The 20719-nt window shown below is 32.3% G+C and overlaps 1 protein-coding gene across 3 annotated transcripts in view; it reads right to left on the bottom strand.

The window, feature by feature from the left end:
• The window catches only part of AGTPBP1 (ATP/GTP binding carboxypeptidase 1), a 170193-nt gene that overhangs the window by 95424 nt on the left and 54050 nt on the right, over window positions 1–20719 (bottom strand). For all 3 annotated transcript variants that reach the window (XM_060155351.1, XM_060155350.1, XM_060155352.1), the window contains exons 5-11: window positions 18180–18243; window positions 17622–17768; window positions 16888–17019; window positions 15058–15151; window positions 9055–9092; window positions 5826–6034; window positions 4107–4284 (exon numbers count right to left, since the gene is read on the bottom strand). In XM_060155351.1, coding sequence (XP_060011334.1) covers window positions 4107–4284; window positions 5826–6034; window positions 9055–9092; window positions 15058–15151; window positions 16888–17019; window positions 17622–17768; window positions 18180–18243 — 862 coding nt within the window. The remainder of the gene's footprint in view (window positions 1–4106; window positions 4285–5825; window positions 6035–9054; window positions 9093–15057; window positions 15152–16887; window positions 17020–17621; window positions 17769–18179; window positions 18244–20719) is intronic.

The following is a 20719-nucleotide window of genomic DNA, read 5'->3' on the forward strand; positions in this document are numbered from 1 at the left end:
ATTAAAATCAGGGAATATAAATCATCCTTGTTGTTAGTTTTCAAAATGTCCTTGGCTCATTTATAGTGAAGACAAAAACATAGGAAAAAACTTAAATGGCTATCAATAGGAAACTAGTTAGATAAATTATACTGTATCTGTATGATATAACAATTAAAAGGTACAAGTCAGCACTTTCCATAAGGTTTTGGAAAGTATATTTCAAGGGGTTTATTTTGTTCGTCCTATTGCTCCTATAAATGTGATCTTTCCCTTTGTGTTTTCTGTTACTGTTTTTTGTTGATACATACATATACATACACACATGCGCGCACGTACGCACACAAAAGAAAACTAGTGAATTTTATTCATCTATCTTGTAAACAGGACTTCACTGAACTTTTATCTGGTCTAAGATACATTTTATAATTGATTTGCTTGGATTTTCCACATGAGCAATAACATCCTCTGCAGAGAATGATATAATTTTATCTCACTCTTTTAATGATTAATACCTTTCCTTTCCCTGTCTCACAGATTTGGCCAGAGTTTTCAAAACAATGTTAACTAATAATGGTTGAGAAAGGCTTCCTCTAACACTTCATAACTATTTGTGATGTTGGTTGCTGATCTGAGTTAGATAATACTCAGCTAGCATGGAAAATATTCCTTAAGAAATGTTGTCTGGAATTAATAATGATTTTTATCAAAACTCTTCACAGCATTTATAAGATAATCATTGGTTTTCTTGCTTTGACCTACTGATAAATTTTAATTAAAGTCTTAATATTACAATAAACTTACTTTCTAAAATAATCCTTACTTTGTCAAAGTGTCCTATACCTGAAAATGCCGCTCAATATTCTAGTATTTTAGATTTTTATATTTATTTTCATGAGTGACAATGATCTGTAAGTTGTTTCAGGTTATTCTTACCAGGTTTTGATTTCAGCAACATACTAGCTTCTAAACTTTTCTTTTTTTTCTATGCTCTGGAAAATAAAGCATAGGAAAATTTCTTGAAAGTTGAGAGAACTAATCTATAAAGTCATCGTTGCTTGGTGTCTTCACTGAAGGCAACTTGATTGCATATTCAGTTGCGGGTTTGCTACTATTTAAGTCAATTTTAGTTATTTATATTTCCCTAAAATATTGTCCATCTCAATCATATTTCCAAATGTATTAACATGAGCTATCTTCAGCATCCACTTAGATTGACTGGATCTCCTCTATTTAACTTGCCAAGAACTTAGAGGTATATTAAAATCACCCACTAATGCTGTGTTTCTATCAATTTCTCCATATTATCCAAATAATTATAGCTTTATCTACCTTTGTTCTAGTGCTTGGCACACTTGTTATTATCTAGCTTGTATAAAATCATCTTTGATATCTTGCTTTAAACATTTTGTTCTGTATTTATATTTTTGTGGGGTAGTAATAATGTCTTCCTCACCTTTCTTGAGCTGAGAAAAACAGATACACAGTTGCCAATCTGTTTATTTTAAGCTTTCAGTCTTGCTGTTTTAAGAGTTTCCAGGATGTATCAGCTACTTAGATTTTGTTTTTAACCCAACCTGAGAGTCTTTTTTTTTAATGGGGGTATTTTACCCTTTTAGATATCTTATTACTGAAACTGATTTGCTTGTTCTCGCTTTGTATTCAGCATTTTCCGGATTTTGTGCATCTTGGAAATTTTCTTACTTTTCTACAGCAGTGATGGATGGACCTCTTCAAGAATTTTTTCCAAGAAGGAATATACATTATTTTATACAGAATTTCAAAGGGTTCTTAGTCTCTGAGGTCCATCCATGGATTCCTATGGTTCAGTAGATTCTAGTCCAAGGATCTCTGCTCTAGATGTTACTTTTACATTTTGAAACACATATTTGGGCCACTATTTCTATAACTACCATCTTAGAAATACAACAATATTATAATTTAAGAAATCTATGAATATAAATTGCAAAAGACCCAGTTTACTATAGCCGTATATTATGTATCTTTCACCAAAAATTAGTTGATATATTTCAAAATAATAGTAGAGCAACTATTTAGTATTACATAATTAACAATTTGTAATGTTAAATACAATTACTCTACTACCATGTCTTCTGCGTTCTTGACTTAATTCATCACTGGCCTGGCTGAAGTATTATTTCATATAATTACTTCAGAAGTGTTCCTGGGCAATATGCTTCTGTACCCTTGCACATCTAAGAATATGTCACCTTCACATACGGGTGGCTTCTAATAAGGGTTCAGAAATCTTGAGTCAGAACTCTTTTCCTTCAAATCTCCAGAGTCTGCTTCACTATCTTTTGGCATTAAATGTTTAAGAGAATAAGTCTTGAGGCCAGCTCAATTCATCCATTAACAAATGTTAAATGCACATTTATTATAACTCATGCAATCTAACGCATGCTGAGGATAAAATGAAGGTAAAAACAACAGTCTTAGCTTCGTGGAATTTACAGTCTAACTGAGGATGGTAAAAAAATAATGAAAATTGTGATCAATTTAATGAAGTGAGAAAATGATGGACAGCAGGGTGTTTTCCTTGTGTCTATGCAATTGCTATTAGAACCCTGCTCTCACATCCCATTCATGAAGCCTTCTTAGTCATTTAAAGTCTCCATTTCTAGTTCAGTGATCCATCAGTCTGAAATGATGCAGAAAAGGAGCCCTCAGAAAAATATTATCTCTGTCTTTTTTTTCCCCATGTTTGATATATTCCCTCCACTACAAGTCAGCTTTCTCTATCCATGTGATTATTCTGGACACTGAACAAAGAACACTCTGGGGTGTATCCTATCTCTCTCCCCTATCTCTCTCCCAGTGTTACTACCTGCCACATATAGTGAAGTCTCACAAGCTTTCTACCAGTTAGAACACAACTTAAACCTCCATAATCCTACATTGAGAGAGAGAAAGAAATTCCAACAGCTCCTTGACTCTCCCTCCAAATTAGGTACTAGTGGCCCTCAACCTGGAGCCAGAGATACTGCATTTCATAGAAGGGTGAATAGAGTTGACACTCTTCCTTAACCTCTTCCTTAACCTTTCTTTTCTCCAACATGTTTGTTGCACACCCTATGTTTATTCCATGAGAATGCTCCTTTTATCTAGTTTTCAGATTCAGTACAGATTTTTCCCCTATTTTTGAAGTCTGTTGGCAATTTTAAATGGAATGAGAAGAAGCAATTAGATCACTGTTTTCACTTAGCGATGTTTAATCAAGTCCCAGACTTAGACTTTTAAACCTTTTTAAAGGAAGTTTCTGAATAATCCATTTTGATATTTTGTATAGACTAAACTTCTACTTTAATAATTAAATACTTTAGAAATGCAATCGTAACAGTGAACTCTGTGATATATACCATAGGTAAATCTATATCAAGGATAATAAACTAATTGTAATTACTTTAAAATTTTCTAAAATCACTTACTTCAAAGCATTGCTTTTAAATATAATTAAAAACCTCTTACTTTTTTAAAAAGTGATCACCTAACAAGAAAATACTTTAGAAATTCTATTAATAGCCTAGACTACTTTCTCTTTTGAATTTTGCTATGTCTTATAAAAAAATTCTGCTTTTTCCCCACATTAAGAAGTGGAAACTCTTACTTCCTTTGCTATGTACACAATATTGCATCAAAAATGACAAAGAGCCAATTTATGATATTTTCTATCAGGTAAGTAACTATGCAAGTTTTGTTAAACATAAACTGTAACATGTTTGATGATTAGACACCTTTAACGTTAAAAAATGAAGTTCATTAAAAAGCTACAAATGTAAGCTCAAATAGAATTACCTAAACAGTTAATGTTTACATTCTTAGATTTTGAAAATTTATATAAACTATCAAATACTGTTCCTGTGTGGTACTTAAAGTTTTTCACAATTCACATTTCCACATATGTAGTACACCCCACATTCCTTCCTTTAATTACTCAATCTCAATTTCTTATATTTGAAGAAATATTTATTAACTAAAAAATAATATGAAAGTTTATCATGTTCATTAAAACCTTCTTTTGCTAGGGAGATGAACAAAAGCAAAAATAGATAAAGTCACACAATTCCAATAACCACTGAAAGCCAGCAAGAAGCATGTGGTCCTACCTTCAGGGGGTAAACTGTAGAGCTGGGCCACAGGTCCAGTCACAGGAATAACTGGTAACTGGAAATGGAAAGAGCTTTTAATCGTTGGGAGTGGCAGGCGATTTTTAGGGAAACACTTCCTCATTATCAGACTGGAGGTGTTGACAAGAGGATCAAGGGTCCTGACTGCCAAACATTCCTGTTTTATAAGAAAAGAAAAAAAAGATAATGTGCCTTTGGTGAATAAGTGAAACAATTTTACATGACTTCGGAAAGTAATACATTAATAATTTTCAAAAGGCAAATACCACAAAAAAATTTAACATAATTATAAAACAGCTTTGACTAATCAGAAATATCTCTTTTTAAGTAAGAACCTCATATGGCAAATTTAGCAGTAATTTTCCTTAAATATTTTAACTAAGCAGAAATCAGTACCATCTCCGGTACCAGAAGTCTCCAAAGCACTAAGTAATATCTATGAGTGACTTAGGGAGCATTTAGCAAGCCTAGGGTACAAAATAAAAATGAAAATTTAAGGGAAGAAGAAAAAAAGAAGAAAGATTAAGAAATTAAGACAGGTGTAAAAAATAAAAAAGGAATGTGCATTTGGCTGAGCCTTTCTCAAAATTCTATCAGTTATCATGCAATAGCACCCCTAATAAGTTAGCTGTTCAACTTATAAAAGAATAGCCTGAATATCACAATTTTAAGTTTTAAGAGTTTAATTTGCTATCCTGGTATTTAATCTTGAGAAGGACTAGTGAACAGGGAATTTGAAACTATTTCATATAACACTGTTATTATTATTGACAATTGACATCTAGATGGCTTTAGATGGCACTTTGATAACCTGTGAAGTTTTCAGTAGAAATCTTCACACCTGACCTGTCAAAACAGATGAAAAACTAAGGCTCATAAATGTGAAGTGGCATAAACAAAGTCACCCAATTCTTCCTCATATATCAAATATCCATCACTGTCTATATTAGGAATAGTAAAAATAAGTGCATGTGATTGATCTAGAAAAGAAAAAGCTAAGAGTTAACATAAAATATGTGTTCTTAACTACTCTCACACAGAAAAAGATTATTTGTTGTGTGTAAGACCAAGAGGGCACAACCAAGGTGACTGGTTGGAATTTTCAAGACAGATTTTGTTCTAATAATTATAGCCTTGTAAAAATAAAAGGTTACTTTGCAATATCCTCACTCTACAGATGCTAGAATCTTGCTAAAGATATTGTTGAGAAGGTTTATGCATAAGATGGCTGGCAGAACCAGGATTCCTAACTCCAGGTTTCACTTCTGTACCTGCACTATTTAAAAATATTCTCTCCAGAAGAAAGACCGAGAACACTCACAAACAACATATCTGCCTTACCAGCCATAAAGGATTTGTGAATACTTATGAGGGGAACATACAAAACTGAGTATAGCCAACTGCACACCTTAGAAAACGAGGCTATATGGAATTCCTTCCTGCCCAGTGGAGAGATTTATATACATCTTCCTTTTACGAATGGGGGAAAAACCTCATATTGCAGAGATATGCACTGAGCACTTTCTCGAACTCAGTCTGATGTCACATTTGAGAAACGATTGTGCCTTTTGGCTTTCGGATTTTTTTAATATATTTATCATACTTTTTGAGTATTTTTAGAAATACTAAGTATTCTTAAGAACCAAATCCTATCATTAATAGGTAATCATAATAACAGGAAGAAAATTAAAAACTCACTTGTGAAGTGTTATAAAGAATTTTCATCCCATTGGCATCAATAAATGCTTTTCTTCCCAACTTGATGCTTGTAACACTTTTTAAACTCTGTAAAATTCCTTTTCGAATGAGCATGTTTCTATGCCGATTATCATGGCGGTGCCAATCTACATAAATTGTTAAAAGGACTTGGACATATCCTCTGTCTACAGCTCTCCTGGCATTTGTTTCTTTAACAAAAGAAAATTGAGAAAATATTTTTTAAATAATAAGAGACACTGGTAGAATAAATCAAATTAAAAACATAACCACAATACTGGAATGAAGTCTTACAATACTTTTCCAAAAATAAATGGCAACCACATATTTAAATATTTTTTAGCTAACAACATAAATATGACAAGTTCCAGGTAATTTTCCAGAAACCTGCCCATATATTGTTTTGTGGTTAATAAATATCAAAATATCTTTAACACAATTAAGGTTGTATATTTTTAAATGTTAATACTAACAAAACTTTCATATATTTTAAAACTTATGAATATACTGACTTTCATTACACCAAAAGGAATATATAAGCCTTTAACTCACTAGCTGTGACTATGATTTTGTTAAAAGCCATTATCATTATCGCAACTTCTATTACAATCTTTGTGTGAAATAAACTCCATTGGATTGCAGCTCCTACTACAAATTGTATGTTTCTATTGAAATTATTTTAAATTTTAATTACCCCCACAATTATATATAAATATCCATGCCACAACAAAGCTAAGTGAAAAGTACTTAAACAACTTTTTAGTAAGTGAAATGTAAGAAGCATTATATGATTAGAAGATAGTGCTTTATTGTCATTAATTTTTTAATATATGAAAAAACTGCATCAAAATTTTTTTTTGTAAACAGTCAATTTTATTGGGGTAAAATTAACAGAAATAAATTCATAAATTTGATGTACTTCATTTTTTTAATGTTAATATTTAAGATTTTTAACCAAAAGGGTGCATTTCACTAAGATGAGAGCAAGGGGATCGTATCTTAGCAACATCCTGAGCCACCCAGCACCACATGGGTGGGCCAATGATAAGAGTGCAAGATAATGTGGAATACCAACCCATCTGAGGTTGTTTACTTAGAAAGAAATACCAATCTCTTCCTCATCTACATTTACATATAAAATGACCACCTGGCTCATGGCATGGACACTAAGATAATGCAACAGTAAGGCTGTGCTGCTTTTAGTTGCCTGAAAGAATTACTACAGTTTTAAATGTGCTAATACCCACCTAAAACATAAAGACACTGAGATCAACAAACTTATTAATGCCCTCTTAGAAATTATGTTCTGATATTTGAGAGCTGGAAGAAACTCACAGGGGCAGGAAGGGGGCACTTTCTTATGTAAAAGGTTTAATACCTCTGTTGTGTCTGGAAGAGATAGTTTGTTAAGGCTGTGGCTATCTATAGAAAAGTTCAATAGGTCTGACTAACAATAGTTTCATATATTTTAAACAAATATACATATTTTGTTTACACCAATTGGAATATATAAGCCTTTAGTTTACTAGCTTCTTAGTATTACCAGTAATACTTAAAAGATATCACTATCATAATGTCTTTTAAGAATCACTGTAACTCCTATTACAAACTGTGTTTCCACTGGAATTCCCAAAAGCCTAAATGGTATTTATGAGAAATATTTAAATTCTTTATTGAAGATCAAATTAAAAACTTGTGCATAACTCAAACACAGGTGCTGAGTGACTCTTAAGAGAAGTGAGCAGATCTATCTGCAATCCAGGATCATTTACTTGTCAGTTACTTTTTTACCTGATGGAGCAAACAGATATGTTTGCCCACCATCCTCCTTTGAAGGAGAAGAAGGGAGGGAGTAAAAGGAAGCTTATTATTTAAAACTGAAGATATCAGAATTTCAGTCATTTTAGGTTAACTGATTTCTAAAAATACTTGAAACTTAGAGTTTTAGTTTTTACTGACTTTGAATTAGTGACTTTGTCATCAGTGATTCTGAAAATTAGTAAGCTTTAATAAGAGTTTAGTTTTAATGGCTATTTTAATCTACTCTAAATCAAAAAAAAATGCCTACATTAATTTAAAAATTAATCTTTAAACAATTTGAACCACAAAGTCAGGGAAGGCACATCAAAGCAAGGCTACAAATATCTTTGAAATTAATCCAAATATTCTAATCTTGGTCTAAAGTTTATCACATCATATATGAAAACAAAGCTACATAGCTAATCTAATTGAATAACACACATTTCATTTCAAGGATAAAACTGTTAACTGAATTTTATGCACTCTAGTATATAATAGTAATACCTAAGGTGATTCTTTAAATTTAATAAATCATTACCAAATATCAGATTCTCAATCAATTAATCATTTGCTACTGTCCTTCTCATCAAACTTAAGGGCAAGTTGGTCTCACCATCAATAGACAGTTTTGGGGAAAAATAACGTTGAAAGCCATCAACATAGATCTTTAGGACTAAATGTTATTGTGGTTAAATAAGATGTTAATTTAATCAACCAATGGAATGGGGGAATGGGAGTGCTAACAAAAATTAATATTTAAAATACAGACACTGAGTATCATGGAGAGAAAAAAAGCACATAATGCAGATGGTTACTCTCCAAAAAAAAAGCACCATATTGCGTTAAGACACATTTCCTCCAATACTTCAATTTTGAAGATTAAAAAAATTGTGCTTTAGTCTGTAAATGCATTTAGTAAAATGTAAATTTACATTAAGTCATTTTTAATGTTATAAATTTGAATTTTATGGTAGAAATAAAACTTCTAATAAAGAGGTCCTAACTGAAAATCATATGTTACATAGAGACAGTAGTTGTCAAAGATACTCTTCATGGTAGATGTTCTCAAGGCCATGTTAGCATCACTTTTTCAAAATGATAGTATATAATATTTACATATTACTTTCCCCTACTAACAAGGCTTTATGTTTATGAAAGTAACTTAGAAAAAGGAAGTCAATATACTTGAATAAATTATATGAATGTACTGATAAATTAGAGCTCAATAAACATAAATGATCTTAGATATATATCAGTCGACTGTACTAAAAGATAAAATCAACTTTGACATTAAATTATTATGAACAAGCTTTATAAACATAAACTAAATCTACATTTCCAGTTTCTTTAACATAGTAGACAGAATACTCAGAAAAATAGTATCTAGTATTTCTAGTATTTAAAAACTTACTTGATTTTAGCAATGCAGCAAGGGTGTCTAAAGCAACCCTGTCAACATGAGAAAACACAAACAACAACAAAACTAGTAAAATTAATCTACAATAGTAAATTCATACAATCTTTTCAGATAAGTAATTAGTATCTACTCCAAATGTCATTCCTGTTATAATCAATTACATATGCTGTTTCTCTATATGCCTCACTTCCTTCAGGTTAAAATTGGATATGAGGAAGATTGAAATATCAACAAAAAAGCACCAAAAAAAAATGTTTAAGAAAGAAAAAGAAGAAAATTAACAATGTCTAAGTCTTCATATCAGAGGTTAGGTGAATGGAATCATTGTACCTGTGTCTGACTGGGACAGAGTTCACAAAGGAATAATACTAAGAATCATAGATTCTGATTCACAAAAAAATTAAAACAAAAACAAGTTTTAACACAAAGTTTGCGACTACAAAATTCTATAGATATTCGTAGCTATCTGACTTCAAAGTATTTTAGTTCTATCAAGCAATAATCCTAACACTTAATGTGATAACAAATGTAAAATATTTTGGAACTAGGAGGTTTGGGGAGAGGAAGTATGAACCCTTAACATTTTTCAGCCATACGGCACCAAAGAGAATAATGACCTAATTAACATCTCAAAAATTCTCACTGCCCATTAGAGGACTTATATATTCTTTGAATATAAATGTGCAGTTACACACAGTGAAATCAGTGGCCATTAAGCAACTTTGAAAATATATATAACATCACTGTGGAAAACCTGTAATTCAAATATTTTTTTTAAAAATGAGTTATTGAAGAAATGGAACTTTCAGGAACTTTAAAAATATAAGCCAGTACCTCTTAGTAAGATTTCAACAAGGATAATTAATTTGCATAAAAATATGTACACTGTCAAATTTAAGCATTTCACTCATCACTAAGCATTTGTTGAATGCCTACTAGATACCCACAGTAGCAGGTTCTTCATGGGTATAAAATTAGAAAACAAAGTTATCTCTTTCACAGATAATTTTACAATCTAGATAATGTAATAAAATGTACATATCTATGGAAAAACTACTCAAGAAATTAAAACTGAAAACAAGATAATGAAGTTAAAAAAGCTACATACACACTAGTGGTACACATAGCGTGACCAGATGATGACTTCTAAGATGACTTAGAAGATTTAAAACGGATACTGATTTAAGATGGATATTGGTTCAAAATAAAACCTGAAACAATAATCCAGGACTAGGTACAGACTAAGTGCTCATTTATAATAAATGCTCATTACTGCTACCCTCTAGAGCAAGTTGTTAACAGTTACATTTTGGTTTATTGACACAAATAAAGCAAACATATAAACATTTATTTATGATAACATTTGTAAAATAAAAACAACAGTATATGCTCTAAAAAATATAAACTCCTGCATGTAACTTTCTCAAAACAATGTGCAGTTTTGGTAATGGCAAGTTAAAAGTAAATGAAAACTATAAAATTATAACAGAATTTTCACAGCACTGAATCATCAGTAAGAAACTTTTCATAATCTTATAATTATTCAATAAAATGCACTTAAGACTGTAAAACTATCAGAATAAGGATGACTTTTAAATTGGTCAAAATCAGAACTAAATGGATCTTCTAAGTACAATGGCAATTTGGGAGAAAAAAGAAGACTTCATTCAGCAAGGCCTGACAAATGCCAAAAATTGTTACATATGCCTTGTATATGTGTTTTCTAGTTTAATTCTTAAAAAAAAAAAAAATTCCTAGTCCATAGAATTGACACATATTATGAATAAGGAAACTAAGGACTTCAGAATATAATATGCCTAGGGTCACATAAAAACTAAGTGATATGAAAAATAAATCATATAAGATTCTTGTTGAGAAAGAAAATTATGAAATCAGAAATGTCAGTCTCCTCCAAAAAGATATGTTGAAGTCCAAACCTCTAGCACCTCAGAACGTGGCCTTATCTGGAAACAGGGTCTTTGCAGATGTAATTAGTTAAAATGAAGTCATGCTGGAGTAGACTGCCCTTAATCCATCAACACGGATGCTCTTATAAAAAGAGGGAAGACTATTTGAAGACAGACACACAAGGAGAGAACACCATATGATGATAGAGGCAGAGACTGAAATGTTGCACCTACAACCAAAGAACACTAAAGATTGCCAACAAACCACCAAAAGCTAGGAATAAGCAAGGAAGGATTCTCCCCTGCAGGTTACAAAGGGAACACTGGTCCTGCTGACAAGTTGATTCTGAACTTCCAGCCTCCAGAGACAATAAATTTGTTATTGTAAACTACCAACTTTGTACTAGGTACTTTGTTACAACAGTCCTAGGAAACTAATACAATTGCTTAGAGGCAATCATTTGCAATGAACTCAGAATTTTCCCATCTACAGCTAAGTCTTAATTCAAAATTTTAAAAATCTTAACAGCACTTTCAGAAACAGTCTTTCTGCCTGCTGGCAGTTGTTTACAACACATTTGAACCAAACAGAAGTGCTCTGACATTTTCTAAGCCTTAAACTACATGTTTTTCTCTTGATGTTTATTCTTCAATGCTGCCAAAACTGGATATGCACCCAATTCCTTCTGCCCATCATGCTTGTTCCACAGCCCCATAAGATGAAAAGAAATTATGAAGTTTGGTGCAAAGTCGTCTTGACAGTTTTACCAAGATGTTTTTTAAAAGGTATTTTTAAAAACTTCAGTACTAAGGAATTTCTGCAATTCTATGTCAGTTATAAGCCAGTATGAATTTATAATATAAAAGTTACCCAACAATTACAGAATAGTATTTATTGAAAAGTACATTTTTATATGTTGATTAGAATTTCTCAGCACCAATATTTTATACATCCTCATATATTTTTCAGTCTTCACAAGTCCCACACAGAATAACATAACTAACAATGGCTTTAAAAGCAGCCTGTGGCTTATTCATTTGGGAGCAGTGAGGGAGGAGAAACTGAAGCCTCAGGTATTCATGAAGTTATTTAAGTTGGGGGGGGAGTCAATCCTTGCAATAACCTCCAAACCTGTAGTGAAACTCAGAAAGAGTTACAATAGCTTTTAGAGTTGCTTCCTTCTAGATTAACAGTGTTTAAATCCAAAACCTAAAATTGGAAAGGAAAGGAAATTCTAAAGGAAAGCACCGCTCTTCAAACATAAATAATAACCCTCAATCTTCTTCAACTAACTAAATGCACGGCATTAAGGGGAGGAAGAATTGGTATACAAATGCTCTAGATGTTGAGATTGTTTAATTAAGGGGGAGATCCTACAATTATTCAAAATAATAAAGGAATCATGATATAGATGTCTGGTCAATGAATGGTTTATCCTTTTTAAAGTAAAAATAAAGTTTAAAGAGTTTTTCTTTTTAAAATATAGAAAAAAGAATGAAGGAATAATGTAGATAATTTACATTCCTTTCTCAGAAGTTTAGACCCACTGATTTCTACATGGTTTTGGAAATAGTCCATGTTGTATATTATACAGATACTTGTGAAATGTTCTTTTCTCATAGGAACTTTTTATATTAGGTTTGGTAACTTGGTTACAATAGAGTAATGTAGATCTTAAGTAGGAGACCATAACCAAGATCAAGATTAATTTTAAAGTACTTTAAAGATCAAGAAGAGAAAAGGCATAAAAATTTTAAAGATAAAGAATATATTTTTAATATTAACTAGGATTCATGCACATCCACATTACTACATTACTTACCTAAACTAATTACACTGCATTAATATAGGCATTGTGCTAACTATAAGAATTAACTCATTAAATCCTCATAACAACCTTATGATGTAGGCACAAATACTACCATTTTACAGACAGGAAACTGGGGCATAAAAAGTTAGGCAACTTACTTCATATCATGAGGCCAGTAAGAGCTAACATGCAAATCAAGTTCTGCCGGGCTCCAAAGCCCACTCACTACACTACATCAATTCTGGAAGTTGGTTTTACTAATTGTGAACAATCATTTTCTTTATCTTGTCACATTTCATCAGATGCTCTAAGACTGTGTGTATGATCTTTACATAAGTAAATATGCTGTCATCCCACCAAATAATATTTAATAAATAATTATATGTGCAAGTAAGCTTCCATTTTCAAGCAGGGTAAAAGCTAAACATCTGGCCTTTATTAAGTAAGGGTGAAAAGACTGAGTATGTTCTGGACATTATTCATTTGTAAAATTTAACCAAACAGTTGATGTGGACAAGTTCTTCCTTATAAAAGAATCACAGCTAATAAAAGTAGAAAGAATGAGAAAATTATTGAGAAAATAATTCCAAAAAGGTTTATTATTGAGAAAGGGTTTTTTATTGAGAAAAAGGTTCCAAAAAGTCACTATTTTGGAACCTTTTAAGAAATAATGGATCAGGCAATGCTATGAAATATTGCTAAGTTTTTAGGTGAAAGGGGATGGAACATTTCAACACAATGATTTTCAGTGGTGCAAAACAGAGACCCAGCACCACCTATGAAATATTTTGACCATTAAAAAAAAACAAAAAACAAATCTAATCAAGCCTCAAACTCCATCAGTCTACAGAAAATTTGAGGGATATACCTACAAATTAAGTGATCCCACTATACAGTCATCTTAATCTATGTTGGGACATACTATAAGATGCCACCCAGTTCCTTCAACAAATAAAACAGAACGGAAAAGTAGGGGGACTGTTATTGACTGCAAAAAATTACAAGACTTATCAATCAAGTAGAATGTAGAGCCCTTATTTGGATCCTGATTTGAACAAGCCAACTGTAAAAAAAAAAGACATTCCTCAGACAATCAGAAAATATTAGATGATCTTAAAGAATTATTAATATTGTTGAACAAAGAAATGATACTTTGGTAACACTAAAAGAAAAAAACTATGTCTGATAGTGATCATACTAAAGAATTTACAGTATAAACGTCATGGCTGATATTTGCTTTAAAGGGCATTTGGAGACAACTGGAGAAAACTAAACACACTGGATTTTAGATTGTGTTAGGGAATTAATCATTTTGTTGAGTATGATTACAGTATTATGGTTATTTTTTAGGTCCCTATTTAGCAGAGTTACATAATGAAGTATTTAGGGGAAAAGTGAGAAAATATCTGGTATTTGCTTACAGAAATTCATATATATGTGGAAAACATCTGGGATTTGCTTAAAAATACCCCAGGAAAAATAAATAAAAGTCTGGAGGGGGAATAAATGAAACAAACATGGCAGAATGTTGATAACTGTTGAATATAATAAGTAATAATTAATATAATATAAATGCTGTATTTGAAAAATTCCATAATAAAAAATTTTTTTAAAGAATGACCATTAATTTGGCTTAAGAAAGTACTAAATATAATGAAATAACTGAAACTGCTTTCATTTTGAGGTTGAGAGACCTACAAATGAATATGTGCATGTGTGTGTGTATATATTTATTTATTATTTATTTATTTATGGATGTGTGTGTGTATATATATATATTATACACACACACACAAATACACACATATATAACACATATTTTGAGATATATATACATATCTCAAAGTAAGAAAAAGAATAACATGATTTTGACAAAGAAAAAATGTATAAATTTAAAATATATCCAGATAATCGTAAGACTGAAGGAAGTAGTCATTAAAAGACTGTAAAATTGGGTAGGGAATATAGTAGGCACTCAATAAATGTTTCTGAATGAATGATACTCTATAAATGGTCTTTTTTCCTATTATAGTATCTAGGAATGTTCAAAGTCTAAATTTCCATAACACTATGTTCAATGAATGTATCTAATTTTGATATATTTTTGAAGATTAAACTTTATACTAAAGAAAATCTGTATCATAATTAAAGAACTATTTAAGAACTGAGAAAGGACCCTAGATACAATTTAACTCAACCTGCTCATTGTACAGATCAAGATGGTAAGGCCCAAAATAACAAAGGGTATACCTCTATTTACACTTAATACATTTACTCACTTCATAAGACTGGAATTCTTCTTACTAAATGGTCCGATGATTTTAAACATCAGTTCCACAACTCCATTTTTCCCTAAGGATACAGAATTCACAGCTGGGAAGGTGAAAAAAAAGATGTAAAGTGATTTAGAAACCTCAGTGAGTAGAAATGTATATACATGTGATACATAGCCAAAAATATATACAAATTGTTTAGTAAATGTGAACTCAAGTCCCTCGTAAAGTCCACCTTAGTCAATACTTCAAAGGAAGGGGGGTTTTTTTGCTTTATTTTTTAATGTTGCAGGGAAATTGCAGTTACATGTTGTTAAAACAAAGTGTTAGACAAAGGCATGCCAACGGGAAGATGAGGTGGGAAAAGAAGTTAAAACAAATTATGAAAGGTCCTAGAAGCTGTTAATTCTTTCAACTGCAGGGAATTACCCAAAAGGAACAACAAATCAGATCTGCATTTTAGATACAGGTCAGATCTAACAGCATTGTAGGAAAGATGGATTTGAGAGACACATTAGGAGATTGTGGTCTAGGTGAGAGGTAATGAGGACCTTAACTAAAGCGACAGCAGTAGGGAAAAACAGGTAACAACTTTAGACAGGACATGCAAATAATTACCTAACCAGAAAATTGTGCCTAACATTTTCAATCCTGAACAAATATTATTTAAAAATTATAGATACACTGTTTACTGACGTCCTGGTGCTTAATTAAATAAAATGCCACCGAAAATGTAGTTCCTAAAGTTTTGTATGACAATTTTAATTTCCTCTATATCTGTTTATTACTCCATTATCGCTTCTAATTTTAGTCTGTTTTGTGTTCCTTTTTCCTTCATTCAGTGGTTTATCTGTTTTATTTTTAATCCAATTGTTTTATTTTTTTAAATCAACTTTTGAAGATTTCATAACGTATTTTTTCTTTACTATTTCATTCCTCTGCTTTCCTTATGTTTATTGCTCTGTTCCTAATTTCTTTGTTTAAACAGCCAATTAATTCATTTCCTTATGTGCTTCTTAATTATTTAAGTGTTAATTATTTAAGTATTCAAAACTATTTTCCTGTGAGTACACCTTTAGCTATATTGTCAAAGTATAGATACAGATAAATAAATACACACACACACGCATCTACCACTTTGATTATCGTTATTTTGTGATGATGTTCTGCAATAATATGTACTGTACAGTCTCAATTCTAGGTGTTTTATTAATCATTCCAATCCCATAGTCAGGGAATAGAAGAAAATCCATACCTCAGGGGCTTGGGACCTAATATTACATTAGTGAGAAAGGGAGAGAATGTGTGTGTGTGTGTGTGTGTGTGTACGCCCATTGGGAGACACTTCATCTGAGACTCTCTCCCTGTGATTACTGTTTTCTCCAGCTTCCTCAGAGGCTCCTGTGCTATTTATTTTCGGTTCTGCTACTTCCCTATTCATTACTGAAGAGAATTAGCTCCAGGTGACTATGCCACCACATTCCTTCCTTCTCAATTTTCCTCTCATCTGTGAAAATCCAAATACGCATAGCAGTTTTTCCAGCTTCCAATATCCTCATATTCCTCCAAATCTTCTCCACAGGCCACCTACTCATCCCCCTTACTACATGCCTTTACAAACTGGGGGAATTAATGAGAATTCTGAAGATTTTGTCAACTCACCTTCTTACCCTACCTCACTTTTGTGGTGGGGGGTTAGAATTACAAAGAGCCATATTAAATATTCTCTTTCCTCGTCCACAAATTTTAGAGACTTATAAAGTTAAAGTACAGAATTTTCATTTTGTGTTAACTTCACAACACTGAGCTAACTAAAAGCTGCTCTGAAATACTCACAGTTGGCAGAATATACTCGTAAAAGCTGAAGACAAGGCAAAACCAAGCGATGATTCTGCAAATTCTGTTTGACCAAATTCAGGGTTATATTTAGAGCTCCATTAATTCTAGCTTTCGCTCCAAATTTTTTGTCTGTTTAAAAAAAATGAACAAGCACAATTTATTCATATATAACTTCTGAATAAAATGAAATGTCATAAAACAATGAAATTTCTAAAACTAATATTATAAATTCATATTATCAACTAAAAGTTGATCTGAGATAATTAAAGCTGTAATCACTTTCTTATATGATTATGATTAAAAGCTTAACTAGACTGTAAGCTTTTTAGGCACTGAGACGTGACTATAAGATGACTATTAATGAAAAGCAAACACATTCTACCTGCATGCTCCTCAAAGTATTCCCATCCACACTCCGTCCTTCTGGCCTCAACAATATCCATGTTATGTGTATCTTTTGTAACATATATATGCAGGGACACACACACCAAGACACACTTCTGACTTTAACGCATTTTTTCTTCCTTTTTCCACCATATGCAATAGAATTACTCAGGAATTTAGGATCCTAAATTCTTGCAGGTCACTAGTTGACTGTAAAAAGCATTCCATGACTCAGACCAAGACAAAGCAGTAGCATTTTAGATTGTAAAATTTACCAGTTTCAAGGCACACAGAATTGATGTAACAAAAACAGTTCCACCTGAGAGTCATACAAACAAAACCCTTACCTTTCGGTCCAATTTTTGCAAGAATGGAATGAATCTGCACCATTAACTCCTCATTCAGAGGAGATTCTTTGTTGGCGTTCATAAGTATCTGTAATAATATTTGTGAACCACCTTTGGAGACTAAGAAACTCGCTCTTCGACCTCCACCTAAGAAGTTTTTTGAAAGAAATATGTTGAAATCGCAAATTCTTCTATAACATATTAGATATCACAACCTGTTAGCTTTAAAGAAGTATTAAAAGTGATGACTTCAGAAAGCAAACAAATAGCATCAAAATAAAATTTTATTTTATCTATGTTAGTTTAAAAAATAGCGCAGACAGTAAATAAAAGTGATGCAAAACTCTACATTCAAGGCTCTAAAACACATGGGTTTGAGGGACACCAGAAGATACCAAAAACAAAGCAAGAACAAGAGTATGACATTTTCGCTTCCAAATTCCAATACTCAGAATAGCCTCTGTATGAGTATCAGAAAATTCCAAAAAAAAGTACACATGATGCATTTCTGATCATTGTTTACAAACAGAAATTACACCAAAGGAAACAAAAACTTACCAGCTGACACCAGCTCAACAAGAATGCTTAAGATATTAAGTGTAGTTTGAAGATCTTTCGTTTTCTGAAATAAATAGTTTATTTGCTTTATTAAAACATTGTAAATTTGTGATTCCCAAACTTTTTCTGTCTGTCGGGAACCACCTATATTTTACAGATGACCTTTTTGGTTTCTCTAAGAATAAACGTATTCAGGTTTTCACTATTCTCACACATCACTTCTGTCTCTTATTGTCCTTAAAATTTTTTGGAAATCATCTGAGCTATTATTTTCTTATTATCAACAGGAATTAATTTGTCATTTGAACTCGTCAACTTCTACCAAATAGACAATACAAATAAATGTATTAAAATATAAAAGGCACTACAATGTATATATGGTGACTATCCAGTGAGCTCCCCTCTCAAAAAGTAACTGCATTATCAATTTCTTGTGCATCCAGCAAGATACTGTACACACATAAAAGTAATCCATGTAAATACACATGTATACATAGATTTATTTCTCCAACTGGTATTACTGCTCTATAGATAACTATTTTTATACTGATATTTTTACATGTCAATAAATAATTTCTTCACCCTTTTTTAAGGGCCACATGATATATTCCACTGCATGGCAATACCATTGTTTATGCAACCAGTCACCTATCAATGGGATATTTAAATTTTTAAAATCTTTTGCTATTAAAAATTGCAACCAAAACTAAGTACGTACACTTACAGGGAAGCAAGTACAACTGTACATGGGATAAATTCCTAGAATTTCTGGGTCAATGATATGGGCATTTATTTTGATAGTAGATATTACTAACTTGCTCTTCACTGAGCAATTTACACTCCAACCCACAATGCAGAAAAGTAACTATTTCCCAAAGTCTGAACAACCAATCTAATAAGAGAAAATGTTTAAATACTGTACTTTGGTTATATTTCTCTTACTAAAAGCAATGCTTGGATGAAGAAAACCACATAGACAGCAGAACTGTGGCCTATTCAAGGAACTGCCTCATCCCCAGAGTAGAAGGATTTTACAGTGCTTATTTAGAGGAATTTCGGAATTGCAATGTATCAGTGACTGGAATGGGACTCTTGTTCTTCCCCTTCCCAAAAGGGAATAAGTGTTGTCTACTTCACCATTTAAGGGCAGAGACTAATGGAACCAGAAAGTCAAATCCAGACCAGAAAAAGGACCACACATTAACCAGAGACCCTTGTCTTAGCACTGTGGGTGTTAACTGGACCACTGGCTTACTGGGGACGGAGTTGGAAGAATGAGAGACAAACATTTGTTAAAGAAAAGAATGGACTGCGGCAGGAGCAGTATTGCTAAGTGTTCATCTTCTTCCTGGGTACACAGCCAAACCACATTTTCCAGCTCTTTCGCAATTACATTTGGGCCATATGACTGAGTTCAGGCCACTGGAATCTGAATGGAAGTTGCACTTCTATCTCATTTACCAGGGAAGTGGGATAATTATTTTTTTAAATACAGTTTTTTATTTTTAATTTTTAAAAAATTTTATACAATTTTAAAAGGTTACTTTCCATTTAGTTATTACAAAATATTGGCTATATTCCCCATGTTGTACAATACACCCTTGTACAAAACTATCTTGCACCCTATAGTTTTTTTTGGGGGGAGGGGATATAGTTGTTTTACAATGTTGTGTTAGTTTCTACCGTACAGTGGAGTTCCCTGTGCTATACAGAAGGTTCTCATTAGTTATCTATTTTATACATATTAGTGTATATATGTCAATCCCAATCTCCCAATTCATCCCACCACCCCTTTCCCCCCTTGGTGTCCATACGTTTGTTCTCTACGTCTGTGTCTCTATTTCTGCCTTGCAAACAGGTTCATCTGTACCATTTTTCTAGATTCCACATACATGCGTTAACATATATTTGTTTTTCTCTTTCTGACTTACTTCACTCTGAATGACAGTCTCTAGGTCCATCCACGTCTCTACAAATGACCCAATTTCGTTCCTATTTATGGCTGAGTAATATTCCATTGTGTATATATACCACATCTTCTTTATCCATTCGTCTGTTGATGGGCATTTAGGTTGCTTCCATGACCTGGCTATTGTAAATAGTGCTGCAATGAGCATTGGGGTGCATGTGTCTTTTTGAGTTATGGTTTTCTCTGGGTATATGCCCAGTAGTGGGATTGCTGGGTCACATGGTAGTTCTATTTTTAGTTTTTTAAGGAACCTCCATACTGTTCGCCATAGTGGCTATATCAATTTACATTCCCACCAACAGTGCAAGAGGGTTCCCTTTTCTCCTCACCCTGTCCAGCATTTATTGTTTGTAGATTTTTTGATGATGGCCATTCTGACCAATGTGAGGTGATACCTCGTTGTGATTTTGATTTGCATTACTCTAATAATTCGTGATGACTAACAGACATATAGGAGAAACTGATAATAATACATAATAGTAGAAGACTTTAACACCCCACTTACATCACTGGACAGCTTATCAGACACAAAATCAAAAAGGCAACAGTAGTCTTAAATGACACCAGAGGC

The sequence above is a fragment of the Lagenorhynchus albirostris genome, chromosome 7 (assembly GCF_949774975.1).
Source record: "Lagenorhynchus albirostris chromosome 7, mLagAlb1.1, whole genome shotgun sequence".
In the NCBI taxonomy this organism is placed as follows: Eukaryota; Metazoa; Chordata; class Mammalia; order Artiodactyla; family Delphinidae; genus Lagenorhynchus; species Lagenorhynchus albirostris.